This window comes from Onthophagus taurus, chromosome 7, assembly GCF_036711975.1.
Source record: "Onthophagus taurus isolate NC chromosome 7, IU_Otau_3.0, whole genome shotgun sequence".
Lineage (NCBI taxonomy): Eukaryota > Metazoa > Arthropoda > Insecta > Coleoptera > Scarabaeidae > Onthophagus > Onthophagus taurus.
The window spans coordinates 24,133,319-24,159,113 of record NC_091972.1 but is presented as its reverse complement, the minus strand read 5'-3'; the positions used below and the strand labels follow the sequence as shown (position 1 = coordinate 24,159,113).

Below are 25,795 nucleotides of genomic sequence, written 5' to 3'. Positions count from 1 at the left end.
AGTCCGTGACCGAACCTCGGTCCGTCCTCGAAGTTTCTCTCTCACTCTGTGTATTCACACCAGGTATACATTAAGGTATCTTTGTGCGGTGCTAAAAGTTGCAACACACAATAAAAGGTTCGCGGTAAGTCGGGTGCCAACATTTCGATTTAGTGTCTCGTTTATCGACGAACAGTGAATGACCAGCGTTGATTTTGAAGTGATTTGAAGACTGTAAATTGAGTGATACAAAAACATTGAGAAATTTTGTATGAAAGTGACCGATTTTGATGAGACGACCGAGCGGAGAAACGGCATGTTCTTGCACCGGCTGACCGAAAAACAATCAAAAAAACACGAAAACTCCGCGAAAATTTTGTTTTATTTTTAGATGTGTAGTTTCAATGCCATTTCGGTACCCGAATTCATTGAACTCGTTAATTTTAATTTTTTAAATAAAGAATTAATTCTTGGATTAAGTGTCAATTAATTTAATTGTAAGTATAAAACTTTATATTTAACGATTTTTTTTGGTCGCTCTTTTTGAAACTTTAAAATCAAAGATTAAAATTTATTTTGAAATCACCTGTTTGTGTTTCAAATATAACGCAAAGACAAAACGGAATTTGTTTAGATTTGAATCACGTGTAAAGCTAAAATTATAAACACCGGCTGCAATAAATCTTGCAAAATAAATTTTGTAAATTCTAAAAGAACAATTTTGTCGCATTTCCAATGAAGCTAAATAATTTTTATTAATCCCAAAAAAAATCTAAAGTATAGTATAAATCTAGTAAAACAATTTTCAGTACATTAAAACATGGAAATTTTATGACGTAGATTGTTTTTAACTTTAACAATCGAAAGCAAAAAAGTACTCGTTTTGATTGACAATAAAAAGGAGAGTTTTATGTTCTACTTATTATTTTCAACCTTTTAGATAACAATACCGCGTGAGATTTAAACAAATATTGTTATAAACCTTGAAAACTTGAAATTATAGTAATGACTAAAGACATTGAAGTCACGTCTAGCCTCGAAACACTTTATAGACGTAGAATTATACATACAGTAAAGGTTACTAACTCGAAGAAAATTTCAAAACTTTATTTTAAATTTTTGACATGGATAACGGTTTAAAGAAATAATTTATAACTAAGACGTTATTGTGAAATTATTGATACGAACAAAGAATTGAAGAATCAGTAATCATTAACCAACAATTACCATTTAATAGATTTCTTTAAGCAGCTTATAATCACGAAATAACGACCACATTTTGCAAGAAAAGATAACGTATCTAAGAAATGGCAAATTGGATATAAAAAAAATGATAAATTGAAAAATTTTTAACAGTCAGAAAATTTATCTAAACGAAAGTTTATCGACTTGTTAAGATTTTATCGCAAAATATATTAATTTAAAATTCTTTATATAAAGATAATATGAAGTGGTGTGGCCTATACTCAACTTTCTTGTATTTTTATGACAACATTTACAAAACTTCAATCGATGGATAAGGCAGTATAAAATTTTAAAAAACCGTATAATTTCATTTTAAGAATTATACATCATTTGAATAGTTTCTGTTTAATCCCTCTATTTAATGACTAACAATCTTCTTTATTTAAAATGCAAATTTATATGAATCAGGCTCGATATTTACGTTAAGTACCACTTCAGGTATATACGATTTTTATCCAAACAGTTATTGTCCTTTTTTTGTAATCAGTGTCAAAATTTTATTTAAAACAACACTTTAGAAGCTACATTTTATGACCAGGCTGTATAACATATTTCATTAACTAATTGGACCGCGTTATACATCACTTGACTAAGCGACATTTTATCGTTTTTGGAGACCGAAAGACCTAAAATACTATTTGTTTTAAAAGATAAAGCTAAGCGCCAATCAGGTTATACGATTTCAAGTCCAATTTGCATCATACGTCTAAGAACCGACTTAGATACGACACTTAGATACACCAAGAAATTCTACTATAGAAAAAATAGACGAACCTACAATTTCGGGCCAGTGTCGTTTTTTAGATGTTACTATAACATTAAAAGTTTATGTCTTTTATTTTATATAGAATTTAAGTCTAACTAGTTTCGGTCCTTGGCCATCTTCAGAGACTCTATAATAGATTAACATCTCTCATCTTATCCGTTTTACAAACGACGCTAATTAGCATAAGATATTACTATGTTGTATATTTTTATTGAACTAAAACTAGAAACATTCGGGTTTAGTCGTGAGAAAAAGTTTCAGTTGTCAATGTCAACTTTAATTTTATTATTATATTCGTAATCTTCATAAAATAACCTTTAAAGTGAGTCCAAACTTGATGAATTTATCTCAAAAAAACAAAAAGTTCAAGTTTCAACTTTTAATTTTGACATATTTGTCAACTTCATAAAAAATCCTTTAAAATGAGTCCAAACTCGATATATAACTTTAATATTAATGGAAATACAATCACTTCCGGTTCGAAACGTCAACGTCACATTTGTCATCTTCATTAAAAAACTTACACTTATCTCAAAAAACAAAAAAGATAAAATAATAAACATTAAACACTAAGTTAGCAACAATGAAGATAGCAATTTAATTTTTAAATATTAATATCAACCTTAATTTTTTATTTTTTTTTAATTATATTTTTGTTTTTGTGACAAATATTAAAACATTTTATAAAAATTAAGAATATGTCAAAATGACATTGACACTTCAAACCGGAAGTTGCTTATATCTCGATTAATATTGGAATTAAACGTAGGTATCATGTTTGCACTCATTTTAAAGGATTTTTCACGACGATTACAAATATGTCAAAATTGACGTTGACATTCCAACAGGAAGTTGACCATAATTCATTAATATTGAAGATAAATATATCGTGTTGGTACTCATTTTAAAGAATTTTTAATGAAGATTACAAATATGTCAAAATTGAGGTTAACATTTTAAACCTGAAGTTAGTTATCATATAATAAAAGTTTTATAACTGAAGTTAATCTAGTGTTAGTCACTTTTCCGCACTGTCTTTTTATTTTTACGTGTTTTTTGGGTTATTTCATATTGATTAAAAAAAATCGTCGATTTTTAAGCCACATGATGATTCTTGAATTTTTCCCAAGTTTCTTAACATTTCTTTCGTTAAAAACGAGCGTTCTTAAATTTTAACCTGTAAACTTGTAACACTTCGTCCTTAATTTTATTTCACAACTGTTTAAACTTTAATTTTGTAAATTAGTAACTAATAATCTGGTTTCGAAAACAAAAAGAAATATTAAGAAACTTGTTTGTAAAATGGATGAGATGACAGATGTTAATCTATTTCTAGAGTCTCTGAAGATGGCCAAAACCTTGAAACTGGTTAGACTTAACCTATATAAAATAAAATCGTCATCATTTTGTGTCTAGTTTTAGTGATTAAATTTGTGCTACGACTTACAGAAACATCCTGTATAATCGTAAAACGTAACGACTGGCCAAGCGGGTTCTGTGCTTGTGATAGCTGTCATCAGTGTTCTGTGATAAAAATCATTTGTCGCTTAGTCAAGTGATGCATAACGCGGTCCAATTAATAAGAGTAATAAGTAATGTTATGTACATTCTAATTGAACTGTCACTCAAAAAATGAGCGTTTCTAACCTTTATTGACTTATATCTAATTCTACTAGTTATTTTTGATACAAGATAGCGAAATGATACTTTTGCATTTGAGAACGAAAGTTTTTTTTGCGAGCGATAGCTAATGTAGGTTCTTGATGAACCTTAGTATTATCACAGAATAACCAGAAGTGACAGTGGCAGTATCCCGCCAAATCTGACGCCATATTATAGCGAGTTACCAAGGAATGTTGTTATTGGTGGTAAAGATTTGGCGGGACACCGCTAATGTCACTTCTGATTATTCAGTGCCAAGGTCCGTTGAGTATTGGTTATATGGAATTTATTATATTATGGAACTATAAACATTCGGATTTACCTGTACGTTTTTTAAGACGGCTAAACAGAAATGATTGTAGTTCTACTATATAATCTAATATACGTTCTTTTCTAATACGTATATTTAACCTTTCAACGACTTCAATAAAAATATACAACAATATAACGCTTAATAACAATTAAAACTAGAACTAACACTAGACTTAGTCTTCAGACGCACGGCTAAACCCGAATGATTCTAGTTCTAGGTATAGTCTTAGTTCTAGTTTTACACTAGCACTGTTACTATGTAGAACTAACAAAATACCTAGAACTAGAATCATTCGGGTTTAGCCGTCTTTAGAGACGTGCGATTCTAGTTCTAGGTATAGTGTTGGTTCTAGTTTTATACTAGCACTGTTACTATGTAGAACTAACACGATACCTAGAACTAGAATCATTTGGGTTTAGCCGCACGTCTCTAAAGACGGCTAAACTCGAACGATTCTAGTTCTAGGTATAGTGTTGGTTCTAGTTTTATACCAGCACTGTTACTATGTAGAACTAACACTATACCTAGAAGTAGAATCATTTGGGTTTAGCCGCACGTCTCTAAAGTCTAATTCCGGCTTTCTCCGGAATTAAAATCTTGTGACGTTGGTCCTTTAATTGCATGTGAATGACATTGATGCGGTCCAGAAAATGTACAGGTTGAAAGGAATCCTTGTCTGTTAATTTACCTACACCTTGTGGCGTAGCAGAGAGGTCAATGCAACCATCCGGCAAACGGGAGATATGGGTTCGAGTCCCGGCGCTGCTAATTTTTCCTTTCTGTTATTCCTCTCCTTAACGTGTAAAGGTATCCTTCCTTCTGGTTGTGTTTCATTTATATGTTACATACACGTTTATATTAATTCCAATTATTATTTAAGTCTCTAAAGACGGCTAAATCCGAATGATTCTAGTTCTAGGTATAGTGTTAGTTCTAGTTTTACACTAGCAGTGTTACTATGTAGAACGAACAGAATACCTAGAACTAGAATCATTTGGGTTTAGCCGCACGTCTTTAAAGACAGCTAAACTCGAATGATTTTAGTTGTAGGTATTGTGTTAGTTCTAGTTTTACACTAGCAGTGTTACTATGTAGAACTAACACTATACCTAGAACTAGAATCATTAGGGTTTAACCGCACGTCTCTAAAGATGGCTAAACCCGAATGATTCTAATTCTAGGTTTAATGTTAGTTCTAGTTTTACACTAGCACTGTTACTATGTAGAAGTATCACTATACCTAGAACTAAAATCATTTGGGTTTAGCCGCACGTCTCTAAAGACGGCTAAACCCGAATGATTCTAGTTCTAGGTATACTGTTAGTCCTTAGGTATACTAGTTAGTGTCTGTGTTTCTATATAGTAACAGTGCTAGTGTAAAACTAGAACTAACCCCAATGATTCTAGTTCTAGTTCTAGGTTTAGTGTTACTAACACTAAACCTAGAACTAGAATCATTGGAGTTAGTTCTAGTTTTATACTAGCACTGTTACTATATAGAACTAACAGTATACCTAGAACTAGAATCATTCGAGTTTAGCCGCACGTCTCTAAAGACGGATAACCTAACACTATGTTTACTCAACGGACCTTGATTCTGTGCTTTTAGTAACTCGCGATAAGATGGCGGATTTTAAATCGAGGTCACAAAACGAGGTGCCGCCAACATCAAACGAATCGACGTCAGTGATAGTTTATTGTTAATAAAAGATAAAAAAGCTTAATGAAATCGTCGTGTAGATGAAGCAATAGTGGAAAAACAACCCATCAAGTAAATTCAAGTAAAATAAAATTGTAAAGTACAACTTTGTTGAAAATGTACACAATACATTACAAAATGTAAAATAATGAGAGGTTTTTGAGGTGTTTTAGTTAGGTCGGTACATTTACCTATATTTCAGTACATATATTTCTATCACTAGTTTTTTCTTAATAAACTGTTTAATCTTTCATGTTGTTTCACGAAATGCCCCTTATTACTGTTTTAAATTTCCTGCTTAACTTTTTGCCTTTATCGACGCATTCACACAGTATATGTTCAGCAGTCTCTGACTCGTCATTGCAAAGTTTGATCCTCAGTTCGTCCAATGAGGAAGAGGTGGTATTTTAGGGGCGCAAACATGAGAGCGGCTTTAGGTCCCCTTTGCTGAGGCATAACACCTCTTTGGTTTTGTATTGCAACGGAGTTATCAGTTTTCATCTCTCGAAGTTATCATATTCTTCGCCTGTCTGTAACCTGGAAATTCTTTCCAGTGTAAGGCTACCTTTGAGGCCTCCCAATTATTGATTACCTCTTTCATTTGGCTTTTTTATAGTCCACAGCCAGATTGGAGTCCAATAAAGATCGCCCTCGCTGCCTCTTTGGGGTCAGCTTGTCTGTTTTTTCATTGCCTTCAATGTCTTTGTGACCTGGAACCCATCATAGAGTAACATCATTGCCACTATCGTGTTCTGATCAGTGCAAAGTCACACGTATAGGCCTGAATTGCATTTAGGGCAGCCCGACTGTCCATGAAAATGGTTATAGATGCACTATTTGGTCCACTAATACCCATACTTACTTCGAATCCAACTGTTTTCGAAACATCGGTGTACCAGGCAAGGGCTCCTCTTTTGAATTGAAGGTCACCCTTGGTCCAATCACCCCTGCTTTTAAATATGACCTTATACGGCTGGCCTATCCTAGATATAAAAAGCTACGTTTTATAACCGAACCTGTATGACATTTGCTACCAAATAAAAGTTGAGGTTATGTACATTTCAATTCAACGGCTAATTTTAAAGACGAATGTTGCTAACTTCTACTGATTGATGTCTAATTCAAAGAGTATTAAAACACATTAACAGTATAATTAATATTGTTAACAAACTGGAAGAATTGTGTTCAAAATGAAATTTCAAATACACACGTTCTTTAGAACTCAAAGATACTGAAAAAATTTCAATTGAATGATAACTGCATCAATAATTAGATGAATTTTCCATTTATGTTTTTCAATCATTTTGTATCAATTCTTCGCAATAGCAGATACTTTTTCCACATATCTTCATTATAAAAACTATGTTTTATAATCGCTGTGTTGGTACCAAATTTTTCAACTTCATAGCCGTGTTTCGTTTCCTCCAAATGAGCTGTATGACAATTTCCACTAAATTATAATAAGTAAGGTGATGTACATTTTAATTGAACTATCAAACGAAAAACGGGCGTTTCTAACCTCTATTGACAGATATCTAGTTCCAAAAGCATTAAAAACATTAAAATATTTACAATAACTATTACCTTGTTAAGTATAATGGTGTTTTTTCTATCAGATATCTAGCTTTAGGAGAGATTTAGTCAAGATTTAGATGCTCTTAAACGGACTTTTCATTATCAATTATGTCGTGGTAGATGAATTGTTAAAAAACGCGTTTGGATTTTTGACCAAAATAGTTTAAGATTTATAGCAGTAGAATTCAGGTTAAACCAGGATATGTAGATTGTCAGTGTACAAAAATGTTCGTCCTTATCAACTATGTAATTTATTTTATGTTGACCTTGCTTTTTGTTAACAATTATCTGTAACTTTGAAAAACTTTTAAATAGTTGTGTAATTAAAGTAAATACAATTTTGTTAAGTATGTACATACAACACACAACGCTAAAAATAGTAACGAAAATATTTTCTTCTTATAGAGAAACTAAAAAAAAAACAGATATACTTAGATAATATACGGATTTATAATGATATAAATGTTATTTTACCCGCATCTCATTATGCAATCGTTGAAGCATGGAATTACGATACTTCCGCTATCTATGCAATGGATTACTCGCGGTGCTTAAGTATATTATGTAAGAATTTTGAATCAATAAAATTATAAGGAAATCAAGCGAGATAAATCTCTATAGAAAAAGTAAAGAATTCATAATCACTTTGTTTTTTCGTTTACATTCACACTCTCTGTTAATTACACTACCTCTTAGTTGGTGTATGATAACTAAATCAACGTGGTTTTTCACAAATTAAAGCGTGAACAACCTTTTATGTGTTGTTAAAAAGTAATGTAATTTTGCTATGTTTGTATTAACAATTGTCAAAAATTATATAAAAATGTGAAAATTGAACTAACAAAAATTTAACTAACGGTATACAACCAATCTGTCCCATCTTAATAAATTAATTATATTATTAAAGAAGAAAAAAAAAAAAATTTTATAAATCAAAAATAGTGCGAAATATTCAAAAAGTCATATCGACTGTATTTTTAAGAGTCTTGATATGACATGTATGTTAAATTGAAGCTAGAAGATTCTAGTTCATGACATGATACACAAATTATAAGGTAATATTATTGAAATTTCCAGGAAAAGAATATTAAGGAAGAAATTGTCAAATTTATAAATCAAAAATTACAATAAATTTTATAAAAATCATATCGACTGTATTTTTAAGAATCTTAATACGATATGCATGTTAAATTGTAACTTAAAGGTTCTAGTTTATGATATGATATAAAAGTTATAACATGATATTATTGAAATTTCCAGGAAACAATTATTAAAGAAGCAATTGTCTAATTTATATAGCAAAAATAATACGAAATTTTCAAAAAAATCATATTGTCCTTATATTTAAGATAATGATATGACATGTATGTTAAATTGTAGCTTAAAGATTCTAGTTTATGATATGATATAAATATTATAAGATGATATTATTGAAATTTCCAGGAAAAAATTATTCAGAAAGAAATTGTTGAACTTGTAAATCAAAAATAACACGATATTTTCAAAAAACATGTTGACTACATTTTTAAGAATCTTGATATGATATATATGTTAAATTGTAGCTTAATGATTCAAGTTCATGAGATGACATAAAAACTATAAGATAATATAATTGAAATTTCCAGGAAAAAATATTAAAGAAGAAATTACCAAATTTATAAATCCAGAATAATACGAAATATTCAAAAAATTATATAGACTGTACTTTTAAGAATCTTGATATGACATGTGTGTTAAATTGTAGCTAAAAGATTCTAGTTTATGATATGATGTCAAAATTATAAGGTAGTATTATTGAAATTTCCAGGAAAAAAATATTAAAGAAAAATTGTCAAATTTATAAATCAAAAATAACGAGATATTTAAAAAAAAAACATATCAACCGTATTTGTAAGAATCTTGGTATGATATGTATATTACTTTCAATTGAAGTTTGAAGATTCTAATTTATGAAATGATATAAAGTTATAAGATACTATTATTGAACTGTTTTGAAAACCCCAATAAAATGAAATTTATAAAATTGAAATTTATAAACCAAATTACAAAAGCTATGTGAAATTCTTTAAAGTTTATTAAATCGTTTAACGTAAACGTTTATAATAAAGAAAACAGCCACAGCACAAAGAAAGTGTTAATTGAATATATTCAGTTTAAATTCTGACTTACAACTAGATATTATTATTATTATGTCTTCGTTAAAGATATTACCCATAACAACAAACAAGAAATTAATACACTGTTTAAATTTCTTTCGTTCACCACCCAGTTTTAAGTGAAAGTTAAACATATACGAATTCCACTTTTACTAACACCATACGCGATGAATAACAACTAAAATATTCGAAGACTTTAAAGTGAACTTTAAACCTCCTTACTTAAAATTCTCAAAAACCGTACTTTATTTATCTATTATTAAAAAAGTCAATCAAGTTTTAATTGAGATTCCTATTGTATATCAAGTATCGACAATTGATCTTGATAATTTATTACCGCGCTATCTCAACAGCGTCGTTTATACGCTCATCACAACATGGCATTATCAATTTTTTAATCTCTCTCATCAACAATACCGATCGAAATATTAGAAATATGAGACATAATCACCATTTATCATTTATGTTTTGCAGTGAAACCATTTAGAAAATAACCGTTTCCGTAATTGATCGTCTTCAACATCCGATGTTCTGTGAAAATCGATTTCAAAGTAAGGACTCCAGTTATCCAAAATGTGTAAGTGCTGTCAATCGTGAGTATTAACTTTTTTTTATTACATTCTTTCCTTTAATAACAAACATTGTAATTATCCTAAGGAAAAATTAGTTATTACTTTTACTTATTGAAAACTATGAGTGAAACCAATTCGGAACAAGTAATCTAATAATATTCGATTGAATTTAATTCTTAACAAGGTTAATTAATTGTCACATGATTTCTATTTAGAAGGTTGTACATGTAAATTATATAAAATGAATTAAAGACGATGTGCCAGATGTGATAAGCGATCACGAGTTCTGCCACTGTAACATATTCATGTTATAATTTATGATTTTTTTAATAAAATTACTGTAACATCTCGATATAACGGTCCTCGTTAGAATGGACCTCGGATATAACGGACCAATTTTTCACGGACAAAAAAATTTTTATTTATTTTTTATTTACAAAATATTTATAGGTTAAGTACATTATTATGATATATTAGGTGGAACACGGGGTATTTCCAGAGATGCACTACTCAATACAAACCAAGTTTTTTATTTTTTTGTTTTGTGTTGATAGAAAATAACGTTGAGTATTAAATTTTTCATACCAGCCTAAAAACCGTATTCAGGTACATTTTTTTATATAACGGAAACCTCCTCCTCCATGTTATTATTATTATTATTATTATTGCTGCCGGGCTGAGGAGAGCGGCCCCTCTCGTTACCGCGACCTATAATATCTATTGTAACTTTAGCCCTCCAAAGGTTTAGGGCAAATGTAGGTCCTTAATGAACCTTAGTATTGTCTTGAGGTCTTGAACCTTTATGTCGATAGGTAACAAGGGAGTTTTACCGAAAATGTTGTGTCTTAGACGGCCTCTGGCGACGCAATTGCACAGTATATGTTCAGCAGTTTCTGACTGAGTCGTTGCATAGTCGACAAGTTTGATCCTCAGGTTGTCCAATGCGGAAGAGGTGGTATTTTAGGGGCGCATGGCCGGTCAGGTAGCCTGAGAGCGTTCTTAGATCCCCTTTGCTGAGGCATAAAACCTCTTTGGTTTTGTTTTGCGACGGAGTTATCATACTCTTCGCTTGTCTGTGACCTGGAAGTTCTTTCCAGCGTAAGGCTATCTTGGAAACCTCCCAGTTGTTGATTATTTGTTTTAGGTGGCTTTTTTGTAGTGCACAACCAGGTTGGGGTCCAATGAAGGGCGTGTTCGCTGCCTCTTTGACCAGCTTGTCGGCCTTCTCATTGCCCTCAATGTTGCTGTGACCTGGAACCCACCCTAGGGTAACATCATTGCCCCTAGCGAGTGCTCTCAGGTTGTTGGTATACTCTGATCAGTGCGGAGTCACACGTGTAGGCCTGAATTGCCTTTAAGGCGGCCCGACTATCTGTGAAAATGTTTATGGATGCACCTTTTTGTCCCTTCTGTAGGTTCAAGGCGGTGCAGAAGTTTATAGCAACAACTTCTGCTTGGAAAATTGTTAAGTCCAAGCTGAGGAGAAATTTGATGTGGCTATTTGGTCCACTGATGCCCATGCCTACTCCAGATCTTACTGTCTTTGAAGCATCGGTGTACCAGGCTAGGGTTCCTCTTTTTGGGTGAGGCCCTCCCTTCGCCCAATCATCCCTGCTTCTAAATATGACCTTATACGGCTGGTTGAAGTTGTATTCTGTCGGTATGAGGTCTGTTTTAATTTCAATCAGGTGATTTAGACATGGGTCCTTGAGGATCTCGAGGTGTCCTCTGTCCTCTGAGGTTACCCTGCATCAACTTGAGTGAAGAAACTGTTTTCAGTGATAAGGCACTTAAGGCTGCCTCCTTTTGTATATATAAATGGAGCGGTGTGAGACCGAGTAGGGCTTCCAAAGCAGCCGTCGGACAGGATCTCATTGCACCCGTTATGTTAAGACATGCTAACCGCTGGATTTGTGCCAGCTGTTGTTGTGCTGTCTTATGTTTTGTTTATGGCCACCAAACCAATGAGGCGTAGGCGACCATGGGTCTGATTATTGCTACGTAGGCCCAATGTGCCATTCGTGGTTTGAGATACCAGTTCCTTCCTAGAAGCCTGCGGCAGATCTGGTTTGCCATGATGGCCTTTTTCCTCACCTTATCTAAGTGTGAATTCCAGTTTAGTTTACTATCAAGTATTACCCCTAGGTATTTAGCTTCTGTTTTGAGGTTAATAGTTCTGCTTTCAATGGAGGGTGCTTTTATTTGTAGCTTCCTTCTCCGAGTGAAAGGACTATTTCGATTTTATTGGGATTAGTGCTGAGCCCATTGCTCCTGCACCAAGTACTGGTGAGTAGTAGGGCTTTCTGCATTAGCTGAGTTATGATTGAATCATATTTACCTCGGATTGTGATTACCAGGTCATCGGCATACCCTTGTATTTTAAATTCGTTTTTAGTTAGGATGTTCATCAAGTCATCAAGTACCAGGCACCATAATAGAGGTGATAGCACTCCCCCTTGGGGACATCCTCTTAGCGCCTTTATAGTCAGCGACTTGCCTCCAAGACTGGCTGTGATCTGCCGACTTTTCAGCATGGCTATACACCACTTGATTGTCGACGGTTGTATGTCTTTTACGTTTAGAACCTTCTCTATGGATTCATATGAGGTGTTATCAAACGCACCCTCCTCCATGTTAGTTCATTATATTGAAATTTTACTGTATCAGGATTATAATATATTAATGTTTAAGAAATTTAATAATTCTTTTTTTCTTAAAGTTACGATTTTAATTTTATTTCAACGTTTACCTTTACTAATCTTATTTACCGTATTTTCTCGAATCTTATCCGCACTCGAATCTAATCCGCACCTCGATTTTAAAAATGCAATGATGGTAAAAAAAGTTGGTTTGCCAATGTAATCCACATCCGATTGTAATCCGCATTTGATTTTAGAGCATACAAAATTTGTAAAAAGGGTGCGGATTAGATTCGAGAAAATACGGTAATTATCCCATTTCCTTAATGCAAACTTGCATTCAAAAACATGTTTTTATTTAAATATTTTATATCACTTAGTTTATTTTGTAATATAGGAAGCAAACATGCAAAGATTATAATGATGATTTTTTGTTTGAATATTTTAATGACAATTTCTAACTATTTAATTTTTAATTTTTAGTCTCTAATAGTTTTGTGTAGTCTCTATTTATACCTGTTGCTATTAATATCTTTAATCATCGTCTCTAATATTCCCCCAATATCACCATCTGTCAACATATGATATCGGTAAACATCGTCTTTAATATCTCTCAACATCAATCTGATATCTCTTAATATCGTTTCTAATATCTCGAATGCCAACCCTAATACCGTCTACGTCTATAGCATTAAGATCGTTCCTTGCATATCTTAACACATCTCAATATTTCGATCTTAATCTATCAATATTATCCTTGATATCACTATACATATATGTACGATATTTAATTGACGTTTCTTAACTTCATCCCTAATATCTCTGAATATCGTACCTGATATCTTCTAATTTAGTCGTATATCAATATTGTTCCTAATAAATCTTAACATAACATCTAACATCTCTCAACATCTTGCTATCAATATAATCGTTGATACCGCTGAACATCGTTCCTTGATATGTCTAAACATTGTCCTGGTCCACCTTAAACCATTCTTCATGACCTCTAACTATCGCGCTTGATATCTTTAATTATTATCTCAAATCCACATCATCCTTATCATAGAACCATTTCATCATCCTCTATCAATATCCCCATTAAACATCGCGTTTAATATTTCTCCAGATCAGCCCTAGATCCGTTCTGTCCCTAGATCGTTTCTTAATATCATCGCTGATATCTCTCATCAATGTCCTGCCCCCCTTAAAACATCTTCCACGATCTATAACTGTCATCCTTGATATCTTTAATTATTGTCTCAAATCCTCAACATCATCCCTATTTCAATCTAATATCGCCTTTGGCCTGCTTAACAAATTCATCAACAGCCTCGTTAATATCATTAAACAGCAACCTTAATATCTTTCCAGATCAGTCCTAATATATCTCAACATCGTGCTTAATATCCTCGAATATTGTTTAGTAACAATAAACTTGTTAGTGACGTATGTTAACATAAAATCTAATATCTCTTAATAGCTTGCTGATAATCTAACAATATTGGCCTTGATATCTTTTAATATCGTCCCTATTCTTCCTCAACATTGTCTATGGGATTCCTTAACAACGTTCTTAATATCCTCAATCTCTATTCCAATATCTCTTAATACTATTCTAATTTCCCTCAACACGTTCTTCATTATTTATTATTGTCATACTTTATATCCTTAGATATCGTCCTTGATATCCTTAAAAATCATCACTCAAAATAATATCATTGGATATCTTTTCTGATATTCTCGAATTACATGAAATCTTGCCACTCTCAACAGATTTAGGTACCGTTATCGACGCCTATCAATGTCTTACCTATTATACTTATTTCAATATAATCACTGTCATCATGAACATCCTAAACATCACATATCAACTTCATCCTTGATATCTCTAGACATCATGCCTGATATCTGTCAACATCATCCTTGATATTCGTCAACTTCGTCCCTAATATCCTCGAACCAAGAATGATACTTGTGATCAGTGTTGTTAAATACCCGGGTATTTATTTTCAAAGGAAAATTCCCTGGATATATACCCGGGGATATTTACCCAAGATGGGTATTTAGAGGTATTTATAAAATTTGATTTAAATAGAGTTGATGGCAGGTTTGCAAGTACTTCAAGAATGCAGAGTCCGTTATCGATACACCAAACTTATTTATAACATTTACAAGAATGCTACAATGACGGTAAAATTGCATGAAAGTACTGACCGAATACCCATTGGGCGTGGGGTAAGACAAGGCGATATAATGTTGAACCCAAATTGTTCATCACAGTCCTGGAGAGTGCATTTAAACAACTGGATTGGACCCAAAACGGTATAAACATTGATGGCAATACCTAAATAATTTGCGCTATGTGGACGATATAGTTATTATTTCGGATAGCCTTGGAGAGATAAAACTGATGCTGAACGTATACAGGAGGCGTGTGCAAGAGTCGGACTAAATATCAACAAAATTTAGGACAAATCTTGTTCCAAGCTCTAACAACAATATTGGTGATAATGAATACTTCAATCTTGAATACTTTCGATGGTATGTCATTAATCCCTGATGCCTTTCCATGTTTTGATGCAGTGATTGCGTTTTGAACCTCACTGATTGATATAGGTTCCATGACACTATCCTTTCTTGGGTGTGGCGGACTGCTGTCTATTTCCAAATCAGTTTCTATGCTTAATAGGTTTTGAAAATAATTTTTCCACATGTCATTCATTTCACTTTCACATATTATTTTTCCTGTTCCATCTCAGCATAGAGCTGTGTCCGATTTGTGCCTTTGTCTTAACTGTCTAACAAATTTATACACATTCCTGGTGTTATTAGCTTTAAAGTGTACATATATTTCGGGAAAGTTTATATTTTCACTACCGACCATTCTCGTTTATGTAATACTCTTCGAAAATATTTAACGATTTCTTTAATGCTTGAAAAACAATTTTGAATGTCCTGAATTGAGTATAAGTCTAATATTAAAGACTAAATTCAGTTTTTGTGCTTCATTAATTCTTGTTGTTTGATTCTTTTCTAGTCATATTGCACTTCCATCGAATCCAAGATTCCAAGATCCATGAGATTGTTGATTTCCAATTGAGAATTAAGTAGTTCGTTTAAGATCTTATTATTCTTCTTCTTTTATTCAGGTTGTAACCTGTTTTTTACGCATCATCCATGGTATTTCATTAGAGCTGGAAATCCAACTTCCTGGTCTCCCGGGATCTCTTTCTAGCTAATCTTTGGTCTCTTGCTGTCTTAATCAGCCAGGTTTCTTCCATTCTTTGGAAGTATTCATTAAATTTTTTTATTTTTCCCCTAGCAAATCTCATGACATATCCGAATCCACAAAATTCTCTTACAATTTTGTTCCTAACTCTATCTCTTCTTGTCTTTTCCACTATTGTTCTTAAAGTACTCTTCTCAGTTGGTTCGCATCGCAGCCATATATCTTGGCCATGAGGTTCGTGTATCGAAAGATAATAATCAAACAAGCGAACTAAACAGAAGAATGATACTCGCATGGGCAGCCTATAGGAAACTTAGAGACATCTTCATAAGTGATATTCATATATTATACAACAAGACGATCGAAAATACTCGATAATACGAGACGTATTGCCTGAAACACCACGAGACCGAAGGTCGAGTGATGTTTTTTAAGGCAATACGTCGAGATTCGAGCATTTTCGATTGTCGTGTTGTATATGGCTAGACTATTTCATGAATAAAAAATATACATATTTTTAGAATTTTTATATTTTTTTAATAAATTACATTGATTGTTATGGAAACATGCATGGATGTCTCGAAATTAATTAAATGTCAAACAAGCGATAATACAAAGGTTCGTATTACAGCGATAATACAAAGGTTCGTATTATCGTTCTCCATGGTTACGGCCAAATAACCGCTGAAATACTCGCAATTGACGGAAAACAGCCAATTCTTATTGGCTGTTAACGTTATGAATGAAATAGTCCTATATATTTGAAAAGAAAGGCTTTCAATCAATGTGTGGTTATGACATACGGTTTCGAAACTTTAACATTAACGGTGGACATTACCAGGAGGCTCAAAGTAATGCAAAGAAAGATGGAGAGGTCGATGTTGGGTGTAACCCTGACTGACCACCTACAAAATAAAGACCTACGAAGAAGAACTGGCATACATGATGCGCTCAACATTGTGGCAAAGCTCAAGTGGAACTGGGCGGATCATCGTCGCAAGAATAAAGAATGAGCAGTGGTTACCTGATTATCTTCAACGCCCATTTCATCATGTTCCTCTACATTTTTGTCAGAATCTGTTATATTTTTACTTGTATCACTTTTATATGTAATGGGAAGTTACGTTATTATGTTTCTCTTTTTGAGCAGTATATCGCTCAAGTGTTTTCCTTCGTTATCAATGCGTTGCCGAATGCAAGTTCGGAAGTTCGCCATTACTCTAATCAACATTTCTTGAAGAATACGAGTAATCTCTTCTTGAATTGTTCCATACAAAAAATCACAGGGAGTAAGGTCTGGAGATCAAGCTTCCTCAATTCTTGAAGAGATCTTGTGTGAGCAGTGGCCCCGTCCTGTTGAAGCCACACATACTGTTGAATCTACATCGCATTGAATCGTGGTGCCATAAAAGTTTGAAGCAGTTGAATGTATCGATCCGAGTTAACGGTCACTGTCACTCCTCCTTCTTCAAAAAAGTACGGGCACACGGTAACACGTCTACTATGCAGAGGCTTTTCATGGAGTTCCCGAGAGTTTTGTGCACTCCAATAACGCTAACTTCCGAACTCGTATGCGGCAATGCATTGATAACGAAGGAAAACACTTAAGCGATATACTGTTCAAAAAAAGAAACTTGTAAAACATAATAACGTAACTTCCCATTCTGTAGATTCCATTCGTGTTAATACAGTTTCATTAATTTGTACCTTCTTCAGTTTCTTCACGATTTTCCTCTTTTGCCATTGCTGCCTGTCTTTTCCAACCTCATCCAAATCCTCTTCCTCGATTGGAATATCTTCTTCCTCTAGAAAATCCTCTTTGTGTACCTCCATATGTGTTTCCACCTTTATTCTTTTTCTTCGGGCAATCTCTTGCTAAATGTCCAACTTCGTCGCATTCATAACATTTTCCTTGAAATTTATTTGAATTAAATGCATAGTTCCGATCTTCAGTGTCTTGCGGTTGGGCGTCTTTAAATTTTAGTTCTGCGTCTAGAAGACGGCCTTTTACAAACTGCATCGTAATTGGTGTTGGAACAGTTTCAATTGCCGTTATGGCATTATCGTGTGTTTCAGGCATTGTTAACAACAAGTAACATACCTTGTCGGAATCATCAAATTTGGCACCAACCGCTTCCAATTCACGTAATAAATTCTCCACTTTCATGAAGTGATCCTGCAAATCGTCAGACGTACATTTTAATTTTAACAACTTTTTCATTATAAATAATTTTGACAAAGTGCTTTTTCTTTCGAAAACGTTTTCTAACGATTTCAGCATGTCTCTAGATGTTTTTACATCTTTCACATCATCTAAGTATTTGTCTTACCCTAAATTTCCAATTATAATAATTTATACTAGTTAGTTGTGGTACCGGTAGTAGGTTGGATGACGCCATCTTCTTTGTCTTTTGTTTGATCTACCTTTTCTAACCTTACTATCAACAAAATCGTTATTTTTCACTTCAAAAAATAATTGGTCCGCCGCGGGTGACTGGGTCCATAGCCTCTTAAATATTGACTTGATTTGGTTGGTGTTTAAATAAAGAACGATTTCTCTTAACTATATTATTATTATGGTTCGCTTCGGTTAATCGGTCGGTAATGAAGTTAACTTAAAATATATTGCATATAATATGTCCTAACGGTCACTTATTCTAACAGATATATTCGAATATTGTATACGACATCAAGTGTTCCTAACATATTTTAAAAAACATATTTAACATAAAGATTTAACATAATCCATTAATATTATAGTCCTTGACATCATCTCTGATATCCCTCAAAATCGATTTTGACATCTCTCAACATATTCCTTAAACTTTTTTTGTCTTAAGATCCCTCAACATCTTTTCCATCATCTATCATTGCTCATATCATCATAGCATTATTCGTATCGTTGTCTAATACTCTTCACTGTCTTCCTCTATATGTTCCCTGTCGTCTATCAAGATTGATCCCCATTGATATCACAATACATCGATCCTGATATTTCTTAACGTCAACGTTGCTATCATTTAACATCGTCATCTTCTAATATCATGCCTGGTCTTGTTCAAATCTCTCAGAGATATTCTTCAATATCTTATTTTAAATGGATTTATTTTAAAGTATCTAATCCAAAATTGAGTATTATATCCAGCTTTCGTTGAATTGCTTGCTAATGAATACACTATACACCTAAAAATATCTCAAGTAAGCTTACCTTTTCCAGGGTCTCACCGATTTTCTGTATTATTTCTATATATTAATTGGATTTAATTGAATATGTTTAAGATGTCACAAATTAAAATTGAAGTAAAATGAAATAACTAATCATTCCTCGATTCTTAATATCTACAATTCTTTTACAATTTTTTGCTCGTAAGAATTGAATTCCTGCAATTGTGTGATATATGTTCGTCTCGTCTGTATACGAATACTTCCTTATTCCTTTCTGAGTATAAAACAACAACGCTATAGCGCGTTATAGAAAGTAATGCAGAAGTGAAGGCTGCCAGGAAGTCAATGGCGCTCGCTTTTATTGCGTCAAAAAACACAGTTTGGGAAACATTAACGTAGTAAATATTCGAAATTGATTAATATCCCACGGATTGTATATGGAATAAAAGTCGTGACGTTTTCGTTGTTAAAATAACTAAAATTATTTAAGCAACAACTAACAATTCACAAAGGTTCAATAGTTGAACAACAAATTAATAATCAGAAATCTGAGAATTAGCCTTTTTCCTATTTTTGTACAAAATAAGCATTAAATCAATAATGACAATAAACAGTGTGCGCCAAAAAGTCAATCCAACCCTTTGATTATATATAATATGGATTGAGCCAACGAGAGAGATAGCTTGCGCAAGGTGATCGAACCGAGATAGACATAGAAGCGTACTGACATATAATGGGCGTGCGTTAATTTTGGCGGGAAATTTAAAACAAAATTAATAAATGAAAAAAGAAAAAAAAATAAAATAAAATAAAATTTCCTTATTATTTATAATACTTACAGGTGATGTGAAACTGTATTATCGCGAACTTTGCACATGAAACAATACATTTTTAAACATAACGGTGTGACTGGCTGTGACACAACAAAACGATAAACGTCAAATGGAAGAGGTTTGACACTTTTGTGCGCATGCGCCCGTCTGTTTAGTACCGTTTTATGTCTATCTTTGTTACACTTTCACATTATCGCTTTCCATCTGCGTCTATTCACCTTGAGCCACATTTTTGTTAGTAGATATATTCAGTTAGCTCAATCCATATTATATACTATAATCAAAGATCCAACCCAACCCAATCCCGTTTATATAATGTTTATCCCGATCATTGGATCTAAGCTATTTTCAAGATGGTCGCAATCATGATATATATGTTAAATAGAAGCTTAAAGATTCCAGTTTATGAAATGATATAAAAATTATAAGATATTATTGAAATTTCCAGGAAAAAATATATACGAAGAAATTGTCAAATTTAAAAATCAAAAATAATGCGAAATTTTGAAAAAATCATATCGACTGTACTTTTAAAAGTCTTCACATGATATGCGTGTTAAATTGAAGCTTAAAGATTCTAGTTTATGGTATGATATAAAAATTATACGATATTATTGAAATTTTCAGGAAAATAGTAATAAAGAAGAAATTGTCAAATTTAGAAATCGAAAATAATACGAAATTTTGAAAAACTCATATAGACTGTGTTTCTAGGGATCATAATATGTATGATATGTACAGGGTGGTTCAAATTCGATGTTCGAATAGGCTAACTCGGAAACTATAAGGTTAGAAAAAAGTAGCTTACATGTCATGATCTCGTTTTTCGAAAAACTGCTAATGCCGAAAACCTCAAAGCGTTATCGTCTTTTGTTTTTCCCCTAGAGGCCAAAATTGAAAATATCGTAACCAACAAGTGCAATTTGGTTATTATGATAGGTGAAGTATTATAACTAAGACATTATATGGACACTTTTTGGAATTTTTGGACCTTTTGGAATTTCAGGACGTAGTCAAAAAAAATTGTTGTTTTGGATTTTGAGATATATGAAAAATTTTGTTTTTTTACTGACAACCACTAATTATTCGCTTATTAAATTCGTTATTTTTTTCTGATTACAAAAATATAGGGTTTGACAGGTCTATTTCTTATTGTTTTAGAATAAAGATAAAAATAAACTTTTTTTAGTGTCGTCAAAGAAATTAAATTTACAGTTTCCTATAAATTATAACTAAAAATTAAAAAAACCTATTTCTGATATTTGAAACAAATACATTTGTTGAACTATTTAATTTATATTTGTTTTACACAAAAGTTGGAATATTACAGATTGCATTATTTCACATTTTTTATTAATATTTAATATTATTATTAAATGACTTAAAAAATTATTGATAGATGGCACTCATATATATATATTTTTTATAGTCTCTAGATTTACAAAGTACCGTATGACTAGTCTGTGATGACACTGATGACTGATGACGCCTGTTTTCGAGCCAAAATGGCGGTTTGACAATTTGTCACTGCATCTCATCACTTATTTACAAAAATATTGCCGTCTTGTTGCCTTTGGAGTTGCAAAAATAGCAGTAAGAAGGGCTTTCGACTCTTAAGAGTACCACGATAAAAAAGAATAGAGTTTTGGCGTAATGTTATCAATAGAACGACATAGTTTTAAATTTCCCGCTTGACTTTCGAGCCAAAATGGCGGCAAACCGCGGTACTTTGTAAATCTAGGGACTTTATTTTTTTTAAAGTTCCTAGATTTACAAAGTACCGCGGTTCATGACGCCTGTTTTCGAGCCAAAATGGCGGTTTGACAATTTGTCACTGCATCTCACCACTCATTTACAAAAATATTGCCGTCTTGTTGCCTTTGGAGTTGCAAAAATAGCAGTAAGAAGGGCTTTCGACTCTTAAGAGTACCACGATAAAAAAGAATAGAGTTTTGGCGTAATGTTATCAATAGAACGACATAGTTTTAAATTTCCCGCTTGACTTTCGAGCCAAAATGGCGGCAAACCGCGGTACTTTGTAAATCTAGGGACTTTAAAAAAAAATAAAGTCCCTGAAGAGTCGAAAGTCCTTCTTACTGCCATTTTTGCAACTTCAAAGGCAACAAGACGGCAATATTTTTGTAAACAAGTGGTGAGATGCAGTGACAAGTTGTCAAACCGCCATTTTGGCTCGAAAACAGGCTTCATGAACCGCGGTACTTTGGAAATCTAGGGACTTTATTTTTTTAATTCAAATAAACAGCAACATTTGTTTGTATTCAAAAATTTTGTTTTTTGCAAAATTATTTTCAATAAGACAAAAATAAAAACAAAATTAAAATAACTGAAAAACGAAAAGCTGTAGGTAACAACAATTCTTATCAAAGTCAACCTATTTTTGTATAAAGAATTGAATATGTAATAAAAACTTTAACATACGTTTTAAAATAACGATTTTGTTGTCTACTTTCGGTGGACCTGAAACGGCGACTATCTAGAACATATTTTAAATCTGAAGATCGAGATGAACATCCTGTATAAACAAAATTTCAAAAGCATAGGTGTAATTAAACTAAAAAAAACAAGGTTTTGCTGACTTTTTAGCAGACACGGTATATGTTGTTTGTTATATGTCATTCTGTTTTGATCGACTAATTCATCAACAATCGCACATTGTTATTAATTTTATTTTGAAACAATTTAACGTTAACGATTACAAACATTTTATTGTACTATCTAAATACCAATTATTGTAGACAAAACTTAATTTTCTCTATCTACTTATTGTTAGATAATCTTAATATAATTGAGACAAAAAATTTAATATAAACCTAAAAAAAAATTTTTTATAAATAAAGGTTTTTAAAGTTCTAAAAATAAAACAATTTTTTTATTAGCTTCATATAAATTTCCTTATAACTTAAAATCCCTTTATTTGAAATACCACATCTTATCTTACACGAGCATAATAATTGTAGTTGATCCCGTAAGGAATAACAAATGTAGTCTTTTACTTAAAAGAATAGGATCGATTAATTAAAACAAAATTAAATTATCATGCCAATATTTCGCATATATTTAATGCTTCATCAGGGTCTGAAGGCTATTCTTCGAAATTCCAGCATAATACAAAAGAACAACCCCGCAACATTTCTATTAACTTAAAAAACCAACACAATAATTTCTTTATAATTTAATCTTGTTATAATTAATCGATCCTATTCCTGGAAGTAAAAGACCACAGTTGTTATCTTATCTTATAGGCAATAAATGATAACACATAAAAAAATTAATCAACATAAATAATACTACTTGAATTTCTCAATTAACCACTACCATCTTTATACTTTATAAAAATGATAATATCTTATACTTCAATACGTTTGTTTCAGTTTGTGGGAAAGTTGTTATTGGCACTGTTGCGAAAAGCACTTCTGTTGGGATGATTCGATTGCCCTTTACGAGGATCCTGATGAGAAAAAGAACGAGCAAAACAATAATGGATTGGACAACATGGCTTTCTACGACAACGTTGCCCTCATAGCAAACAGAGCAATCTTTACAATCGATCCATTACCCCCAAAAGAACCTGCGGTTCCTGTGGTGACTCAACCGAAGCGAAAAATTCGATGGTTTGAAAATGAAGATGACTTTATCAACGACAATCAAAATGTAGTTAGGGAAAGAAGATCCACGTTAATTCGAAGAAAAATGTCTGTTGTACCAGAAGAAGATAACGATACTATTAGTCAAACAACAATAGATACAGTTGATGGAGGACACCAAGAAAATAAAAATGAAAATGAAAGAGTTAAACCCGAAGAAGTAAAAACGAATGGAGAGGTGAAAAAAGATAATAAAGAGATTTTGAATGAAAGTGATAAAAATAAAACGGAACTTGTTAAACCCATTGAAAATAGCGTAGAATTAAGAAAAAAAACGTTGCAAGAAAGAAGAACGCCTAAAGGGTTAACTTTGATGATAAATCGTCCGGAATTACCTGTTATTAGACAAAATTTAATGCCCAAATTTTATTTGGACACACCGGAAGAGAATCAAATTTATTATACGGGTGTAAGCAGAACTCCTAGTTTAACTTTAACGGCTCCCGTTAAACCGATATCGTTCGAATTTGATTTGAAATCAGTTGTGCAAATACAAAAAGATGTTCCTCCGCCTTCCGAAAACGCTAATAAACCAAAACGTACTCAATCGGTTAAAGAAAAGTTACTTAAAAGACAATCTTCAAGTCAAAGTATAAACCCGCATAATTTAGCTTCAATTCATATGTGATCGTTTTCGTTTTATAATTTATAAGTTCTCCATGTACTTTGTTACCATACCTAATAGAAAAAAATCAGTATCATTTGGTATTTTTAAAAATAACTAAGTTTTTAATTTTATTTTAACGGCTTTTGTAATTTTTTTTCTTATTCAGACTGACTAGACTAATTTTAAAAATCTTAAAAACGAAAACAAATTGTAATAAATTTCGTCCGATTACTACTTTGTACAAAAAGGTGATAAATTATGATAAGGGCGATTGAAACCGTCCAAACATGTATATTAATGTATTGTGCCGTATTGTAATTTATTATTATTTTTTTTTTTGAGGATAACATATAGCAATAAATCAGGTCAGTTTTATCTACCAACATTGTTTGAATTAATCATTTATAAAAATTTCCCTTTAATCACAATAAAAGATAAGGCGAATAAAGTAATAAAGTTTCGTTATTAATAGAAACAAAAACCGTAAAATTTGCGCGAAGCGTGAAAGGCGGTGAAAACCTGTTTAAAACCGTGAAAAGTCAATCAAGGTGAATTGAAACTGGCGGAAGTTAGTTGTTATTTTCTGCGTAAAAAATTGCATCATTCTTAGTTTCAATGAATAGTTATTTCACCGGTAAATTTAGTCAAAATAAAATTTAGTCACGTTTTTATACAGTATCGCAAAACTCTTTGTACAATTTCTTTTAAAAGCCTTCAAGAAACATATAACTGTACAGGGTGTCCCAATTTCGATGTCCGCATAGGCTATCTCCAAAACTAAAAGAGATAGAAAAAAAGTAGCTTACATGTCATGATCTCGTTTTTCGAGAAAATGCTAATGCCGAAAACTCCGAACAGCTATCATCTTTTGTTTTCGCCCTATCGGCAAAGACTGCAAATTTTGCGAAAAAGACAATAAAAACTATTATCAAAGATGGAGTATTATAAATAAAACATTATATGGGCAACTTTTTACGAAGAATTCAGTGGCGTAGGTAGAATTTTTTCCCATCTTTTATTTTCGAGATTTTAGACGTTTCCGTTTAAAAAAACAAAGTTTTTTAAACGGAAACCATAGTTGGCTATGACCTAAAATAATTTGTTATTTTCTTCTGATAACAAATATATATAGTTTGTGGGGTATATTTCTTATAGTTATTGAATAATTAACAAAACTTCATTTTGTTCTATCTAAAACCAATGTATGTATTTAAAAGTTAGTGTTGCTATGGTGATAACCATACATACTGTGATGAAACATAATGTATCAAATAATTGCCAAAGTTTGTATTTAAAAATTCGATAATCTGGCATTATGTGCTGGTACGAAGCACCAGCATGTTAAGTGTCAAAGTATAACAAAACTGAATAAAACTTCACAATGAATTTCGAAAATTATGAAAAATGTAACATGATGGAATGCTATGTATTATCAGATAAGAATGCCACGTTAGCCGCGGAATTATATTTCACAAGGTATCCGGAAAGAAGACAACCGCACGTAAGAACCTTCAGTCGATTAGCAGAAAATTTAATAGATTTTTGGTCCTTCCCCAAACCACGTGCAAAAGCATACTAAAATGACCTGCAAGAGGATGAAGTCAACGTGTTGGCTTTACTTGCGATAAATCCTTCAACATCTTGCAGAGAAATTAAACAAGACATCTGACCCAACAGCTGCTCCCGAATA

General features: G+C 32.4%; 1 protein-coding gene across 2 annotated transcripts; it reads left to right on the top strand.

The window, feature by feature from the left end:
• On the top strand, positions 1-24,246 carry LOC111415252 (uncharacterized). Of its 2 annotated transcripts, XM_023046832.2 has the most exons (3): positions 1-476; positions 9,870-9,988; positions 23,226-24,246. In XM_023046832.2, exons 2-3 carry the CDS (start codon positions 9,969-9,971, stop codon positions 24,124-24,126), a joined length of 921 nt encoding a protein of 306 aa, XP_022902600.1. In that variant the 5' UTR covers positions 1-476; positions 9,870-9,968; the 3' UTR covers positions 24,127-24,246. The 2 variants fall into 2 exon arrangements, with proteins under 2 accessions (XP_022902600.1, XP_022902601.1); XM_023046833.2 differs by lacking the exon at positions 1-476 and having other exon boundaries at positions 9,884-9,972.
• Positions 24,247-25,795: the final 1,549 nt, after the last annotated feature.

Coding starts and splice junctions, on each gene's coding strand:
- LOC111415252 (XM_023046832.2), top strand. CDS start 9,969: ATGTGTAAGTGCTGTCAATC. Junction 9,989..23,225: donor ATGTGTAAGTGCTGTCAATC/GTGAGTATTAAC, acceptor CGTTTGTTTCAG/TTTGTGGGAAAGTTGTTATT.